Genomic DNA, 16,912 nt, shown 5'->3' with positions numbered 1-16,912 from the left:
TGGTCCCCCCAGTCCAACTCATTAGCCTCCTCAGAGCCAGCCTGACACAGGCCCCTGTAAAGACCCCAGACTTGGGGCTCCCCAGGTTCCTGATTCGCTGTTCTTATAATCCCCAACCCTATTCCATTCCCTTCCTCCAGTCCACCTGACTCAGGCCTCCCTTCCCATTTCTTCTTCCTCTCCTGTCCTCTAACATCCTCCACCCCAGTCACAGAACCTTAGCTTGCTTCCTTAAGCCCATCCCAGTCCCCTTTGTCTTCTGTTCTTTTTTCTAATCCTCCTGGCCCTAAAGTCCTTACAGTTCTAAGACCTCTTCCCACTTTTGAGGTCTTCAACCAACAACTCTTACAGGAAGTAAAATAATAGAATTTTTTAATAAATTTTTGTTTTCCCAAACAACTTCTTTTGATCTTCACCACACAGGGGCCATAGTGGAGAGGAAAGTTCTCTCCAGGCGCCCTAAAAGTGTCCAGAGTAGACTTAGGAGAAAAGTATTCCTCCAGTGTCAGGAGGTCGAGGGGCTAGGATAAGCAGCAGCCCAGGGTCAGCCTGGCCCTGACTGAGGCGTCCCTCCAAAGGGTCCTGGGTGGGGCTCCCCTGGGGGAGCTTCCAAAGGCTCTGCTGGTGGAAGATGCTGTGCAGGCGAAAGCCCCTCTGGCGTCCACAGTGGGCCCTGGAAGAGGGGTCAGCGGTTGCCTGGGGTGTCCCACCCCAGCCTTGGGATGGGGAAGATTCAATGGCCAGTGTTGGGGAGAACAGGGCTGAGCTACCGTACAAGCCCCCTTGGGGTTGCCCTAAGTCAGGACAGCCCAGGAGGTAGGGAGAGGTGGCCTGGTGGGGGAGGGGGGAGAAGACCGGGAGGGGAGAGGCGGTGGAAGAAAGGCAGCAAGTCGGCGGGGGCGGGGGGCAGCTCTGGGGTGGGAGGTGTGGGGACTGGACACCGGCCTCTTCAGCCTCAGCACCGCAGTCAGAGGTGATGGGGCACCAGGAGCAAGAGGCAAAGCAGAGGACTGGGGAGCCCGGCTGAGAGCGCGGGGCTGCGGGAGTCCGGGGGCGCTTGGCAGGCCGCGCCGGGGCACGTCTGCTCCCCACGCTGGTCCTCTCCCTCGTAGCCCCCCCAGTAGTCGTCCTCGGTGGGCGCGTCCCCGCCCTGGCGCCCCCGCGAGTCTTCGGCGGGCAGGTCTCGGTAGAGAGTGGAGGGGTCGGCTGGGGGCGCCCCGGCCTCGGCCACCCCGTACAGGTGGTTGGACGAGCTGTTGCCGCGGGCGCGGCTGCCGGGCCGCGTGGGAGCCGCCGGAGGGCACGCCTGGAAGTCGGCCTCGCGCAGCGCGCGCAGGTCTCGGCCCTGGCGCTCCGGGGGGGTGGCGCAGGTCACGTCGGAGCTGGACACGCGCGCGCGCTGGAACCAGGCCCAGAGCGGCCGCGCGCGGCAGTCGCACGCCCAGGGGTTGGCGTTGAGCCTCAGGAACTCCAGCGCCGGCAGGTCGGCGAGCGCCTCGCCCGGCAGCGAGGCCAGGCTGTTGTTGAACAGGTAGAGGATGGTGAGGCGGCTGAGGCCGCGGAAGGCCGCGCGGTGCACGCCCTGCAGCCGGTTCCCGTGCAGCAGCAGCCGGTCCAGGCTGCCCAGGCCGCGGAACACGTGCTCCGTGAGCAGCCGCAGGCGGTTCCCGTGGAGGAAGAGGTGGCTCAGGTTGGCCAGGTCGGCGAACAGGTCATCCTGTGGGGCGGGGAGGGAGAGAAGAGAGTGCTTCTGAGGCAGGGTGGGGCTGCCTCTCCCAGGCCTGGGTGCGGTCAGGAAGAGGGGCATCAAGGCAGAAAACAAGGGGTGTGACCTTTTGATTCATAAAGTCCTGGGTCCTAACCCAGCCCTCGATAGCCTATTTGCTGTGGATAAAGTGGTATAGTTGAGATCAGTTATTCCTCTGTAAGCATGGTATCAGAATCCCTGGCAGACCTCTGAGGAGGGCCCAGAGTCTCAGAGTTCGCAGGTCCGGGGCGGAGCCCTGGAATCTGCATGTCTTTACGCGCTGCCAGGCCATGCTAGGGACCACACTCTGAGGAGAAGCTCTGCGCAGATTCAGGAGCCACCCTTTCTGATTTTAAATTACGGATCCTTCACAGGGCAGGATCTCTGTGACTCAGTTTCCTCACCTGTAAAATGTGGAGATTCACTGAGGCAACATGTATTAAAGTGCTTAGAACAAAGTTTCCGTAGGCTAGGCATTCTATTAAATATGAGTTAGCCATTATTGCAACTTAGGCAAGCCGGTAGTCTCTCTGTGCCTCTTTCCTCAGATGTAAAATGGAGATGTGCATATGGACTTCATGAATTTGTAATGATGATTAAAGAAGACAGTTCACATAAAGACCATATGAGGGAAGTGCTGGGCATGTGCCTGGCAAACGGGGTTTGGTCCAGTGATGCAGTCCACAGGCTCAGGCCCTGGTTCAAAATCCAGTTTGCCATTTCCCTAGCTGCGTTATTTTGGGCAAGTTATTTAACCTCATTGAGTCTCAGTTTCCTCTGTATGGGAAACAGGCAGAACAACTCCCTCAGCAGGCTAAATGAGGGGTGGATGATATATTGCTGTTAAGGGTACAGTACCTGGCAGGTGCATAGTCAACCATCAATAAATGCTGGTTATTATGACAATAGGGGCTCAGTTGGCATTAGGTCCCATCTTTTTCTCTCCGAAAGAGGAGCTTGCTGAGAGCCAAAAATTTAACTGTGTATCCAGGGGACCAGGCATCAACTCTACCCCCCAGAGGTGGGAGAGGGAGAGAGAAGTTGGAAGCTGAGCTGCTACAACCAGATGTTTGTGTTACTATCCCCTACCTGCCTGGGATGGGGAGTCACTGAGACAGGCCCTGTTAGTGCTGGGAGTTTGGAATTAACAGGGGTGGGCATGACCCACAGTAACAGTGGGGACTGCTGGACTCTGCATTTTAACCAGTTCCCCAGGGAATTCTGATGAGCGGCTGACTTGGGAGCAAGTGCTCCAGCAGCCACTTTTCACAGAGGAGAGCACTGAGGCCTGGCTCTCAGGGACAGGAGCATCCTCTATGCTCAGGGCAGCTCACCCTTGGGTCCTGTTTCTTGACTATGGCTCTCCCTCCCTTTACTACCTGGAGAGATGACCCCCTCCCCATGCCACCCAGGAGCCTGGCCAGAGGCCTCAGGTTGGGGGAGGCCGTTGACTCTCAGCCTACACCCACAGCCTCCACCTTCCTGTGCTCTGCCTATTCTCGCCCCCTCCCATCTGCCTTCCGCCCTCTCCGCTACAGGAACTGAGCCTGCCAAGAGTCCTCCTCTTGGCCACATTGAGATCCGATCCGTCCCCCTCAACCTTCTCAGCTGCCTATGAAACCACCATTCTTTGCCCCTTGCTGCTACCACCCCAGATCTCTACTCAGGTCTTCACCTGGCTTCCTGTTACCCCCTTGCCCCTTAGCTTCAGCCTGGCTTAACATGGCCTGGTGCCCTGTTCTCTTCCCAGCCCACTTGAGGAGTGGGCTCTGAATCCTTTCCATTGACACAGCTAATTAGGGTTCCCCTATGTCATAGAATGTTGGCATGAGGAGGGCACACCCAAAGATGAATGGTCAGAGGATCCATATGGGAGGTGGGAGAGGGAGCAGAGGTAATCCCGGCACTTCGGGGAATTCAGGAAAGAAAGATGGAAGGTTCAGAGACTCTAGAGAATTCAGGTGCCTTTGACTCACAGCCCCATGTTTTGGGCTACAGAGTTTCTTGGTTCTAGCCTCCTCTCCTTCCTTTCATTTCTCTGCAAAATGTGCGGCCCCTCCCCTCTCTGAGCCTCAGCCTTGGGGTCCATTTTTCCCTCCCCCTAACCAAGCTGTTGCCAAATCCCATGCCACTTCCCTGACTGTAGCTCTTAAATCCGGTCCTTCCTCTCTCCATGGTTAAAACCGTTCTCTGTGCATTAATAAGCTCTTGACTTTCACAGCCCTAGCCCTCCTCCCCCACCCTACCCTTGCAATTGCCCCCTCCCTCTGGGCAGCAGAGAATGTGTGCTAAAGTCATCCTCTTCCATTTCAAAAACCACATTTCCCCCGCCTCCCGCCTCCCGCCTCCCGCCTGGCCAGTTCACAGCTCTCTGCATCCATTTGGAATTTAACATAACATCCCTGCCCCCCTTTTCTGACAGCATCCTGTTCTTAACCTTGCCTTCCTCCAACCTCCCAGCTTTGGCATTAATCAAATCAGCTGCTGGGCTGTGTGACCTTGGACAGCTCCAAGCACTTCTCTGGGCCTTGGTTTTTTCATCTGTGAAAAAAGGGACTTGGGATCTTTTAAGATCCCATCCTCATCTGATATTTATGAGTTGGTGTGTCCTGGGATGTACCTCACTCATTCAGCAAAACTGTACTGAATGTCTGCCCTGTGCCAGGCACCTCCCTGCTTGGTGCTCACCAGTCTGTGATGGGTATTGTCGTCAGCATCCGCGTCAGCACGGCAAGCAGGTAACTTACTGAGCTCTTACCATGTGCCAAGCTCTGTGCTACACAGATCCTACATAGTAACTTGATCATCACAACTCTGCAGGGTGGATACTATTCTTATCTTCATTTTGGAGATTAGGACAGGGAGGCTCAGAGAAGTGAAGGGACTTGCCCAGGGTCCAACAGCTAAAACGTAGTGAAATGTGGCTGTGAACTCTAAAGACAGAGCTCTGAACAGCGGTACTCTGAAGTCAGGCAGACCTGAGCCAAGTCTAGGTTGTGTCTCTTACTATCTGGGTGACCTTGGATTGGTGCTTTAACTTTGCTGAGCCTTAGCATCCTCACTGTTAAACTACTGATATAACTGCTGAGTAACTACTATTCACTGGATACTTACTGTGTACTGGGCATCGAGCTGAGCCCTTTGAAGTAATATCTCCTTTAATCCTCACAACTCTACCCGCCCCATACAGGTTATCATCTCCATTTCACAGATGGGTCCATTGAGGCTCACTGGAGTTAAGTAACTTGCCCAAAGCCTGGAGGTGGGGCTGAGATTCAAACTCAGATCTGGTTTGCCTAGGTGCAAAGACTGCTTTTAAACCATGTAGGCTACTGTAATGATAAAAAGAGAAAATGGGTGTCATCCAGCTATACTGGAGTAGGAAATATGCTCCAGGAGTATAGGGATGCTGTTTTTTTTATTCACCCCTAAATCCTTGGCACCTAGAACACCCTAGCAGGTAGTAAGTGCTCAGTAAATAGGTATTGATTGATGAATGAATCACTGGGCACAGTGCCTGGAAGATAGGAGACAGTTCATGAGAACCTTCACCCACCCATTTCCATTCTACCCTTCACATCCTGAAAAGCTATGGTCCCCTTCCTCTAAAGCTCCCTTTGCAGGGCAAGACTAGTTCTATCTTGGGTCACACCTGCCTCTTGGGTATCTCACTCCAGCCCACGTATTTCCTCACCTGCCTGTAGCATCTCCCAGCCTAGTTCCACCAGGCCGTTCACAGGCAGAGGCTGTCTCTTTCTTTCTCCTTGAGAAAGGGCCAGGTGTGAAGATGCTCTCTTTCCTTGATGCTTGGTACCATTTACACCAGGGGAACAGAACAAACACTGCCCATTTCAGAAGGCCCCTGTGTCCACCTGAGATCATCTCTGCCCGGGCTTTTGCTGAACCCAGGCCCTGACTGCTACTTTTGGCCCACACACTGATAGAGCATTTTGTCATAATAACATGATTTAGGGCTCAGTGCCCGTAGCACAGTAGTTACAGCGCCAGCCACATACACTGAGGCTGGTGGGCTTGAACCTGGCCTGCGCCAGCTAAAACAACAATGACAACTGCAACAAAAAATAGCTGGGCATTGTGGTGGGCACCTGCAGTTCCAGCTACTTGGGAGGCTGAGGCAAGAGAATCACTTAAGCCCAAGAGTTTGAGGTTGTTGTGAGCTGTGATGCCATGACACTCTACCAAGGGCGACATAATGAGACTGTCTCAAAAAAAACCCAAAACATGATTTAGTCAGCACGAAACTACATGCTTTATGTACACTAACTCATTTATTATACACATACATTCCTTGTGGAAGATATTATTTGTGTTATTCCTCATTTACAGATAAGGAAACTGAGGCTTAGGGAGGAAATGCCTCAAGTTAAGTCAGAAAACAGCAGAGCTGGGATTCAAACTCAGGTCTTCTGACTCCAGATTCCTCTTGAACAATTCATATATTGATAAGGAGTTCAGGACTTTACTAATTGTAGTGGTAGTACCAGTACTGATAGTATTAATAATAATAATAATAATAATTGTAGTGGGTACTCCTGTCTTGAGAGTGTGGCTTTATGCTAAATGCCTTACATTTTAATCCCTACAGAACTTCTTGGGTCATTAAGAATTTCTAAGATTATTGAGTACTATTGTAACTGCCATTTTATAGATGAGGAAATGGAGTTTTTTTGAGTTTGTTTGTTTGTTTTGTTTCTTTAGAGACAGGGTCTTGTTCTGTTGCCCAGGCCAGAGTGCAGCAGTGCAATCATAGGGAAATGGAGATTGAGAGTCATATAGGAGCCAGGATTGGAACTTAGATCTGGCTAGCTTCAAAACATGTGCTTTCAAAAATGAGCACATTGTTGACCAGTTTGATGGAAGTAGTTCGGATTGCATGTGAAAACCCCACACTGTACGCCAGAAGTGCATTAATGTACATAGTTACCATTCAATAAAAACAAACAAACAAACAAAAAACAAACAAAAATGAGCACATTCAGCTGTGCTTCAGAAGCCGTCCTACTGAAATGTCATCAGACCAAGCAGGCTTAGGCACCAGCTCTTCCTGGCTGTCTGGCCTCAGGAACATCCATTTCACGTCCCTACAATCCCTAAGTATCCCTCCCTAGACTGCTGTGAGACTCAGCATGATGGGGAGAAGACATAAACCCTTAGTCACTTGGACAGTGGTTTCAATAAGAGATTTATGTTTAGAGGCTGTTGTATTCCTACAAAGTCTTTGGGGCCCTCAGCCTCAGCTTCCCCATGTTAACACAAAGATGAAAACAACTTCCCAACAGGGTTGTAGAAATGAGATGAGGTGGCCGAGTGCATTTCATAAACTGTAAGTTGCTAGGCAAATTTGGCAAAAAAGAAAGGAGGGTGAGTTTGGGGACCCACCCATGACCTCAGGATAATCCTTGAAGTCGATACAAATCTCCTGGATGGGGTACAAGTTGGGCCCCTCCTCCAAACCTAATGTTAAATAAGGCTCATTTCTTTTTTAAAAATAGCACTTAACAAGCATTTATATGGTGCTTAACCGTATGCCAAGCACTATTCTAAGTGCTTTACAAATTATTCATGCATTTAATGCTTACAAAACCCCTAAGAGATGGGTGTTCTTGCTATTACTATCTTACAGATGGGCAAACTGAGGCCCAAGGAGGATAAAAAATCTCAAGACACTTGTAAATGGCAGAGTTGATACCTGTAAAGCGCTCAGCACAGTGCCCAACACTGTGTGTCCATTGAGTGGTAGTGGCTGCTGTTATTACAATTACTATTTATGCAGTTATAACATTAAGATGTTTTTCCAACATACAATGCATTTCACTTATTTCTCCATCAGAATGTTTTGTTCACTACTATATTCTTAGCATCTAGCACAAGGTGGGTGCTCAATAAAGGTTTATCAAATTGTTATTGCTATTGTACTATCATTAGTGTCATCAACACTGACTTTATTTCCAGTCTGCAGACTGGTAACTAGTTAGCACCAGCACTAGATGGGGAGGAGGAAGCAGCTTCCAGGTTTGAGTGGGGACAGGGGAGAATTGGGATATTCTTGTCCCCTGCCAGACAAAGGCTATGCAGCCAGGGGAAGATTTTTCTCTGAGGGTGATTTGGAGGGTCTCTTCTTGCTACCTCGGGAAAGGGAATAGGAGGAATTGGCTGTCAAATAGTCAGCATAAGAACAAAATAAACAATAATTAGATCAATAATAATAACAATAAATAACAATTACTGTTATTCCTTCCATTTTCAGAACATCCATTTTCTGCCTGCATAACAGAAATTTACCTTTTTTTTTTTCTTCTTCTTCTTCCCTTGCACCCAGATGACAGGTTTAGGGAACTGGTATCTAGAAAGGGTGTGGGTTTCCCCGTTCCATTACCCAGTGAGTTGGAGAGAAGTAGAATCTTCTATGGGCACCAGTGGTGTGGGCAGACGTGGGGGTGGATGAGGAAAGCAGCCACAAAGGTCTTTGGGCAGGAGAGCCTGGGGAAGGCAGAGTCCCCCAAAGGCAAAAATGGAGAAAGGAGAGATCACGGAAAGAGACACATACACACACACACCCAGACAGACATGGGGGTGTGCACAGAGTGGGTGTGTGAAGGGAGACAGACAGAAGAGGCAGAAGACAGATGGGGGAGGCAAGTTAGTGAGAGAGGCAGAGAGGGACAGAAAGGGATAGGTAGACAGACAGGCAGAGGCAGACAGAGGAAGGTTGGGGAGTTAGCGAGACAGAGCAAGAGGGAGGCAGAGAGGGGAAGACAGAGAAAGATGGACAGAGGAGACAAAGTAAACAAACGGCCCTGGAGAAAGCCAGAGGGACAGAGACTTAGGAAAGAGACAGAGAGAAATAGAGAGATGGAGATGCTAAGGCAGGAAGGATGGTCTAGGGGAGAGAGAAGGGACCCACACCGGACAGGGTGGGGCAGAGGCCTGGCCACTGGGTTCAGGGCAGGCTCACCTGTAGGTGGAGCAGGCTGTTCTCCTGGAGGTAGAGGTACTGCAGGCTGACCAGGCCTCGGAAGATGTTGCTGGGCAGGCTGCTGAGCTGGCAGCGGTACAGATGCAGTGACTGCAGCCGCTCCAGGCCCTGGAAGGTATCAGACTCCAGGGAGCGCAGGTGCCGGTTGTCACCGAGGTCCAGCTCTTCCAGAGCTTGCAGGTGGCGGAAGGTGCCCGGGTAGATAGTGGAGAGGTTGTTGGAAAAGAGCCACAGGGTCTGCAGGTTGGGCCCAAAGGTGCCCGGCCGCAGTGTGCGAATAAGGTTGTTCTGCAGGAAGAGCCGCTGTGTGCTGGGCGGCAGGGACAGCGGCACGGAAGAGAAGTTGTTGGCCTGGCAGCTCACGGTGGGCGGGGACGAGTAGCAGGTACAGAGCATGGGGCAGCTGGCAGCTGCTGGGGGCAGCGCCAGGAGCATGAGCAGGAGGCAGCCCGAGGCGGGAGCTGTGGGGAGGAGAAATGAACCCCGGTTGGGTGGGCTGCCAGGGCAGAAGGCCAGCCAGGGGCCTGCCCATTCACCCTGCTAAGCCCGGGAGCCCTGGAACTCCGGTATTTGGGGGTTCCAGGCGCAACCTCACAGTCCCCAATGGCTTGGCCACTTCCACTTTCTGAGCCTCCTGGTGTATTAAAACATAATGCCAAGAGGACATGGTAGAAAGCGCTGTGATACATTTAAAGTCATTTGCTGAAAGATCATCTTTTCATTCCTGTTTTCACTATGGTACGTTTGACCTTGTTTAGAGATTAATATCAAAAGACTAACATCAGGGTTTCTCTGCCTCGGTGCTGACAGTTGGGCCATCGCTCCTTGTTGTGGGGGCCGCCCTCCATAGGGCGTTTAGCAGCTTCTCTGTCTTCTGCCTACTAGCTGCCAGCAGCACCCTGCCCCCGGTTGTGACAAGCAAAATGTCTCCAGACATTGACAAATGTACTCTGGGAGCACAATCACCCCATTTGAGAATGACTGGAACTAACTTGAGACACTTTGTGTCTCAAGGCCCATGGGAGATAGCCCCTGGCCACCCTGGTGTCCAGCCTTGCCAAGCCTGCTGGTGCCCAGTGTCCTGCCTCTCTCACCTGCCCAGTTTTCACCTTTGCAGAGCCAGAGCCTCTGCATGCTGGGAGGGGCTTTAGAAATTAGGGGTCAGTGGGTCTCTAAGTGGGGCCAACAGCCACAGGCAACAGGATCAGCGTGGGTCCCAGAAAGAATGCAGCTCCTCGACCCCAGAATCAGAATTCCTGTGGGACAACCTGGGAATCTGAATTTTATACTCCAGGCTCTCATTCAAAGTTAAATAAAATATTTTTTTCAATGTAACTTTTGAAGGTTGGACATGACACATCTTCTTATGATATAGATGGAAAAGTACGTTAGTAGAGTCCAAGGGCCTGGGGGCCAGGGAGTCAAGTGTAGGTGCCTATATTCCTGAGCAATGATAGCAAAGGCCCTCATCATCCTTTTCCCCCGTCTTCCTGCCCTTTAACTCCTGATAAAGTTCTGGGCTGGAACTAGCTTGGCCTCTACACTTTGTCATGATTCCCTGTATGTTCTTCTGGCACTTTGCCTGGGGGAAAGGGAAACCTGCACCCCCAAAGCCAGGCAGTCATTCCCTGGGCAAGCAGTGACTGAACACCTTCACTGTAGGCATCATACGAGGCCTTAAAGGCACAGGAGAGGAAGCCCTCGTTCTTGGACCCCAATATCCTGGGGTTTCCTGTGGTTCAGAGATCCTGGGAGTAACTGAGGGGTCAATGATTTTGAGTGTGCGATCTCCAAGGCTGCGAACTGTACATACTTGGTGGTTATTTTGTGTGTAATGTTTCACTCTCCTGAAGTTGCTGTCTGTGTGAATAAGTGTGCAAATGTGTGTGTATGTGATTTTGGGTGACGGTGTGAGTTAGGTGCTCACCAAATGAAGTACTGTCTAGCCAGGTGTACATGCATGGTACCAACAGGCCCTGAGTGTGGGGTTGGCATCACAGGCTATCTGATGTGCTGCTTCCAGAGAGGGGAACACACAGGTGCAGTTCCCAGACAGGTTCCTGTGGGGGACCCTACAGCCTGCCCCAGTGCCAGCCCGTGCTGCGCCGGTGCGGTGTGGTGCGGTGCGGTGCGGTGTGTGCAAGCGTGTGCTGGCTGTCCTCCGCGTGTGTGTGAATGCCAGGCCCCGTGCATGTGTAGGCTGGGTGTGATGTAATACTCAGTGACACAGCGGCTGCTGTTCCATTCGTTCACACCACCTCCGCGTTTCTCGGCCCTTCTCACCCCTCCCCCGTGCGGCGTTTCACGATTACTTTCTCCTGAGTTTTTCAGAGCCACGTGGGGTGGAGGAGCATGTCTCTCACCCCTATCTGAAACAGGCAAAGGTGGGGTGAGGGATCACAGTGTGGGACCCTAGGTGGATTTTATGAGAGCTGAGGATTGGGGCTTAGAACTGGAGATTTCAGCACTGGAAAGGTCCTCCAGGTTCATCTCATTCAAGCATCTGTTCTATCTACTGAGGTGACAACTGGTGCTATTCAGAGAGGGCAAGCAACTTGCCCAAGGTTAGACAGCAAAATGGTGACAGCGTAGGGACCAGAAAAGAATCTCCTGATGCCCAGCGAGGGCCTTTCCCTTCCTGTCAGAGTCACCCTCTGAGCTCCACCTCCCCAAGGACTTGACACCAAAAGAAGCCAAATCCTTCTCTGATCCTTTAATCCCACCCCTTATCCACAAGCTCACAAGAGTGTGAGCTCTGATGGCTGCCAGTCCTCTGGAGGATTACAGAGCTCTTCCTCCAGCCTCCAGGACTGACTGCTACCCCAGGAGAGACAGAAGGAGGGACATCTAATCCCAGACAGACCTCAAATTAGGGGCCACTCCAGAAGTTCCAAACTCAGCCCCAAGCTCAGCAGGGGCTGGGAAGGGCCCCTACTCACCCTTCTTACCCATGACTCCCTCCTGCTTCCCACCTGCCCACATCATGGCACTCTTCTCCATTGCCTCACACTCCTCCCTGTGTCCCCACATCTCCCCTAGTCATGGCCCACTCCAGCCCTCCATGGTACTCCCAGCAGGCCTTGTGAGGAGGGACCCTGAGCTGGGGGCCCCTCTATGACAGCCGCTGCGTAACAGTGACTCTGTTGCCATTTCTGGCCCTCGCCACCGCCGTGCAAAGCAGCTGTAACCCAAGGAGCCTCATCCATAATTCAGGCTGCAGCTCTCACTAGAGGCAAGGAGGAGGAGGGGAAAGTGAGAGGCTCTGGGTTTCTCTGCCCCCAGGCCCACTGGGGCCAGAATGAGCAGTGAGCATTCCAGAGCAGAGGCCGTGGGCCTGGCCTGGGCCTGGTGTGCTGGGCTTTTCTCTCCCTCCCTTGCCCTGGTCAGCACTGTGCCTTCTCCTTCTCATGCCCTTTTCCTTCTCACAAGTCCCCTCCCCACTCACTGCTTCTCACCTGCTTTACCACCTTGCCCCCTAGACCCATCTCTCCTCTCCCTTCCAGGACCACACCCTCACTCTTGGCCCTTATTCTGTGAATCATCAGCAGAGACTAGGGCAAGGTGCACAGAGTAACAGAGCTGGAATGGGGGGGCCAGTGATTCAGTGGCCACCTTGAGCATTTCACCTCATTTCACAGGTAGCACCACTGTGGGCTGAGCTAGCAGCCCAGGCCTCCTGACCCTGGTCTCCAATCTGTCTTCACTATCTTTCTGGGAAGCCTTTGCTTTATCCCTCCCTACCTTACAGGCACAGGAGAGAGAGCCCTTTGTAGCAGGGCCCCCACCCCCTCTGCTCACCCTTCCTCTGAAGTCAGCAGGAGCCAGCTAGAGTTGCCGGAGTGTAGAGCAGGGTATGGGGGAAACCATCTGTTACTAAGTGCCTACTGAGTGCCAGGCACTGCATTTGTACTTGTGAACTGCTTTAACCACAGAATACAGCATAACGTAACCCCCCTGGGAAATCAATACTATGGCTCCCAATTTGCAGATGAAGAAAGAGAGGCCCAGAAATATGGAATAAGTTGCCTCAGGATGTGCAGCTAGTTCAAAGTGGAACCCAGTTTGGAAAGGAGGGATGCTGAGTCAGAAGGGACTCTGACCTTTCTTTGGGAAGCCTCCCCATCATCCATGGAACTACCCCTGAATGTGCTCGAAGCTGCCCTTGAGGTAAAGGGAGGATAAAAACTGCACCTACATGCCTATGGCGGGGCCAGTCACAGTGCTAGGTCTGGTTGGCAGTTCAGGGTCAAGGCAAGGAAGTCTCTCCCCGCAACTTTCATTTCTTGGCTTCAAGTTATGTTTGCTTCTGGGTAGTGGGTGAATTTGGAAGTCAAGAGGAGATGACCAGTGTCCAGAAGATATGGTCAGAACTGACCAGGGGAGGGAGCAGACAGAGGCCAGAACAGGGTATTGATCTGGAAGGCTGACTTGCCCAGAGCAAAAAAGTATCTATTCACTAGGGACCATTGTCAAGGACTCTGGGCTATCAAATCTTGGAGTACTAAGGCGCAGAAACAAAGTTCTCATCCCAAGAGTCATTCTTTAAAAGGTGAGAGGCCCCTGTGGAAGAAGGATCTAAAAGTGGAGGCAACTGGGCCCAGGGAAGAGGTCAGGAGCCAAGGTGCCAACCCCCAGGACAGAGTTGCTGGGGCAGAGTGTCCCAGGGATAGTATGCTCCCTGGAAAAAGAGCTGAGGCCTCTGACTCTGGAAGGATGGGCACAGGGTCCCAGATGAGAAGCAACAGTTCCACACCCAACAGGCTGCTTCAGGGAAGGGCTGGGGCCTTCAGGCAGATGCTGAGGGGGCAGGGGCTGAGGAGGTGGGACTTGAGGAGTGGGATGAAGGTGGTGGTGATGCCAGTGACGCAGGGGCCTGGGGAGGCACTGACGCGGGTGACGGGGGTTTAGAGCTGCTGCAAACAGCTTCTCACTCTGCCAGAATGTAACACCCCAAAATAAGCAGCCACTGTGGTGGTGGTGGTGGCAGCAGGATCTGAGGGCCTGGAGATATAAATGGCAGTGTGGAGCCAGCCGGGTTGCCCACCCTCATAGGCTGCTACCCCACTCGAAACTTCTCCCATTCTCCCTCACAGCCACTTCCAAGGCCCTTAGCTTGGAGCCCCTGGAGCCCACACTTGGCCCAATAGCCACTCCTGGAAAGAAGCAGGAGCTTTGGGAATGGAGGGCTTCCCACGTGGAGTGGTTACCAGAAGCCTCTTTGTCTCATCCCTGAGCAGCACCCCTAGGCCCTCTCTCCCAGCCTTTCTCTTCCTTCTCCCCTCCCCTCACCTCCTCTGCAGCCCCATCTGCACCCTGGTCTACCCCAGCCCCTCCCACCAATGGCGCCCCTTCCAAAACCTTAGTGCTCATCTTTGGCCCTCCTCTCCCATTCCTGATACCCCATTTCTATCCACTATCACCATCCTTCTCTGGTTTCTGATCTTCCCATTCCCCTTGTCCATTCCAGTGCTCAGCGTCCCAGTCCTCATTTTCTGGGTCCAGGTCCCTAGGCTTCTCTCCACCCCTCCCCTGCTCTGACTCCTCTCCCCTTCCTTGGTCTTCATCTGAGTCCAACTTCCCTCTTCTCTCTTCTTCCGTCTAGCCTTTATTCCTCTTCCTTCCCTCCGCCCCATTCTCTCTTTCTTCTCTTTGCTGCCCTGACCACTTTCTCCATCTTTGACCCCCTCCCTTCCTATCGCCCTCTCTCCGACCCTTTCTCCACCCCACCCCCAATCTCCATTCCACACCCTTGTCTGTCACTCAGTCCGTGGAACTTCCTTTCTAGCGCCCTCCATCTGTCTTACCAATGAGGGCCATTTGGATTTCGCTTTGCGCCCCCTACCCCCTCAGACAACCCCCTACCCACATCCTCTGTCCTCCCAGGTGGCTGGAAAGTGCTGAGGCACTGGGTACGAGGAGTTGCTGAGTCGGCGCTTCCCCCAGCCGGCCCGAGTCCTCCACGTCCCCCGGAGCAGGTGGAGCCCGGACAGCGGAACCTGAGCCTCCCTCCCCCCTTCGGTCTGGGCCGGGTCCTCTCGTCCCTGCGTCCCTCCTCGGTCACGAGCTCCCCGCACACCCCAGCAGCTCCGAGCCAGGTGCCCTCCTCCAGAGAGCAGCTCTGGGGGCCGGGGCGCGGCCCCAACGCTAAGCTTTTACCCTGTCCCCTGGTTACCCCACCCTCTCAAATGCCCCACCCTCAATCTCAGGGAGAAGGGGCTCCTTGTTCTCCTCCCCCCAGATGCCCTCCGCTCTCCCGCGGGTGGGGGTTCTTACCTTGCAGCAGGCGCCTAAGCGCGGGCAGCATCTTGTCTCGACGCTCTGGGGAGGGGGTGGCGGGGGGAGGGCGCTCCCACTCGCTCCCTGAGCCCGCCGGACGCACGGCGGGGACCCCGCAGGGCTCCGGGAGGGCCCGGGAGTCCCCGGGCTTCGTGGCCGGGCCGCGGCGCTCTATCCTGCGCCCCCCGGGCCGCGGACCTCGGGAGGAGCCATCGGCCCCGACGGGACGGGGCGGGGCGCAACGGGGCGGGAAGGGCTGGGGCTGACAGTCAACGCCCAGTGCCTGCACCGCTCTAGCAGCACGGTCCGCGCGAGAGTCCGTCAGTCTGGCTGTCCGTGCGCCCCGGCTGCTCGCCGAGGGAGTGTGGGGACAGCTAGGAAGATCTTCCTAACCAACCCCCCCTTCCCGCACCCTCTGGCTCCTCCCTCGCTTGCTAGCTGGCCGACTTAACCATTTCCTGGCCACTAGGAGGCGGAAGCGGCTAACACCCTCCATTCCCGCCCCCTCCCCTTCTTGGGGGACCCGGAGGACAGTGTTCGATCGCCTTCGCGGCGCCACAGTTCTAGAGAAATCCCCCTTTGAAGGAGTGCTGTAGTGTAAGGGAACCCTGTGGACTCTTCCTGTTCCCTCCTCCCAACTTTCCTGGAGAAGATGAGCTTCTGGGTCACTCCCCCTCCTCCCCCGCCGCCCCATCTCTAAGCAGCGTCCCTTGCTCCAACGTCCGGGTCTCCAACATTTTTCGCCCCTGAGGGAACTCCAAGATTCCCATTTTCCCTTTTCTAGACTCCAAGCCCAGCGTGTGCGACTGTAAGAATAGCATCTATGCAAGAGTTTGTGTGGAAGATCGAGTACATATGAGTGTGCACGCGTACAGAAGGATGCTTGTGTGGGTGTGACTCCGAGTGCTTGCACGCAACCTCTTACACCGGTCCAGGGAAGCAGGGAGGGGCGCGTGAGTGTGCGCACTGGTGAGCCGCTGAGTGCCCACCAGCGTGCGTGTCTGCGCTGGTGGGAAACATGAGACTGTGCAAGATTTTGCCCTCGCAGTCTTGGGGGTGGGTGGCAAGGGTCTGTGTCGGAGTACATGCGTGCTGCTTACTGCATTTTCGAGCGGATGCAAGACTGGGCACGTGTGCGAGTGTGTGTGTTTTTATGTGTTTGTTGTGATGTGTCCGGGAGGAGGGTATCTCATCTTCCGCGGGGAGTGGGGGCAGGAGAGGACCAAAGGGTGGGGAGGAGAAGGTGACTTCACGCGAACTTCCTCTCTAACCCCTTTTAAAGAGGGGTGAATTCTGGTCTCACGGGGGCCCCTCGAGCCCTTCGTGACCTAGGTCCTAAATGCCTTCTTACAAAGGCCGTGATGCCGTTTGTCCCGGTCTTGACTTGCCTGGGGGGCAGCCCCGCATTTTGTCCGAGCTGCCCCAGCGTGGGATAGGTGCTGAGCCTTCCGGGGAGCCGCTTTGGGAACCATCGCCAAGCGGCGCGGGCGGGGTTGGGGCTGCTGGAGCGGGGAGTACGGCGGGTGCCACGGCCATCTGTGCGCAGTCGGACAGACCCGCGGGAGCGAGGTAGCCCCGGGACGCCACTTCCGCAAGGAAAGCAGCGAACCCCCCGCCCCGCCTCCTGTTCTCCGTCTTCTCTTTTTCGGTCGGTCGGTGCCAGACTCCAGCGAAGTGCCTGGCATACAGTCGGTGCTTTTTAAATGTTGGTCTCATTCTTCCCATTCATTCTTCTCTTTCCACTGTTTCTAGTTCATTCTCATTCAATTTCTCTCATTTTCTCCCCCTACTCTTATTCATAGATTGTGGTCTCTCTGTCCTCTCTCTTTTTTTCCTTCCTCCCTTCTTCCCTTTCTTGCCATCCCCCGTTCTTTCCTCCCCCTCTGTACGTC

The 16,912-nt window shown here is 53.9% G+C and overlaps 1 protein-coding gene across 1 annotated transcript; it reads right to left on the bottom strand.

Moving 5' to 3' along the window:
* Positions 1-355: 355 nt before the first annotated feature.
* RTN4RL2 (reticulon 4 receptor like 2) lies at positions 356-15,371 on the bottom strand. Its single transcript, XM_003801336.3, has 3 exons — positions 15,018-15,371; positions 8,724-9,205; positions 356-1,717 (listed from the first exon to the last, which is right to left on the bottom strand). The coding sequence occupies exons 1-3, from the start codon at positions 15,046-15,048 to the stop codon at positions 968-970; spliced, it is 1,263 nt and encodes a 420-aa protein (XP_003801384.1). The 5' UTR covers positions 15,049-15,371; the 3' UTR covers positions 356-967.
* Between the last annotated feature and the right edge of the window lie 1,541 nt (positions 15,372-16,912).

This window comes from Otolemur garnettii, unplaced genomic scaffold (assembly GCF_000181295.1).
Source record: "Otolemur garnettii isolate 467f Iridium unplaced genomic scaffold, OtoGar3 scaffold00209, whole genome shotgun sequence".
NCBI classification, from domain to species: Eukaryota; Metazoa; Chordata; class Mammalia; order Primates; family Galagidae; genus Otolemur; species Otolemur garnettii.
This window is presented reverse-complemented; position numbering and strand designations above follow the sequence as displayed.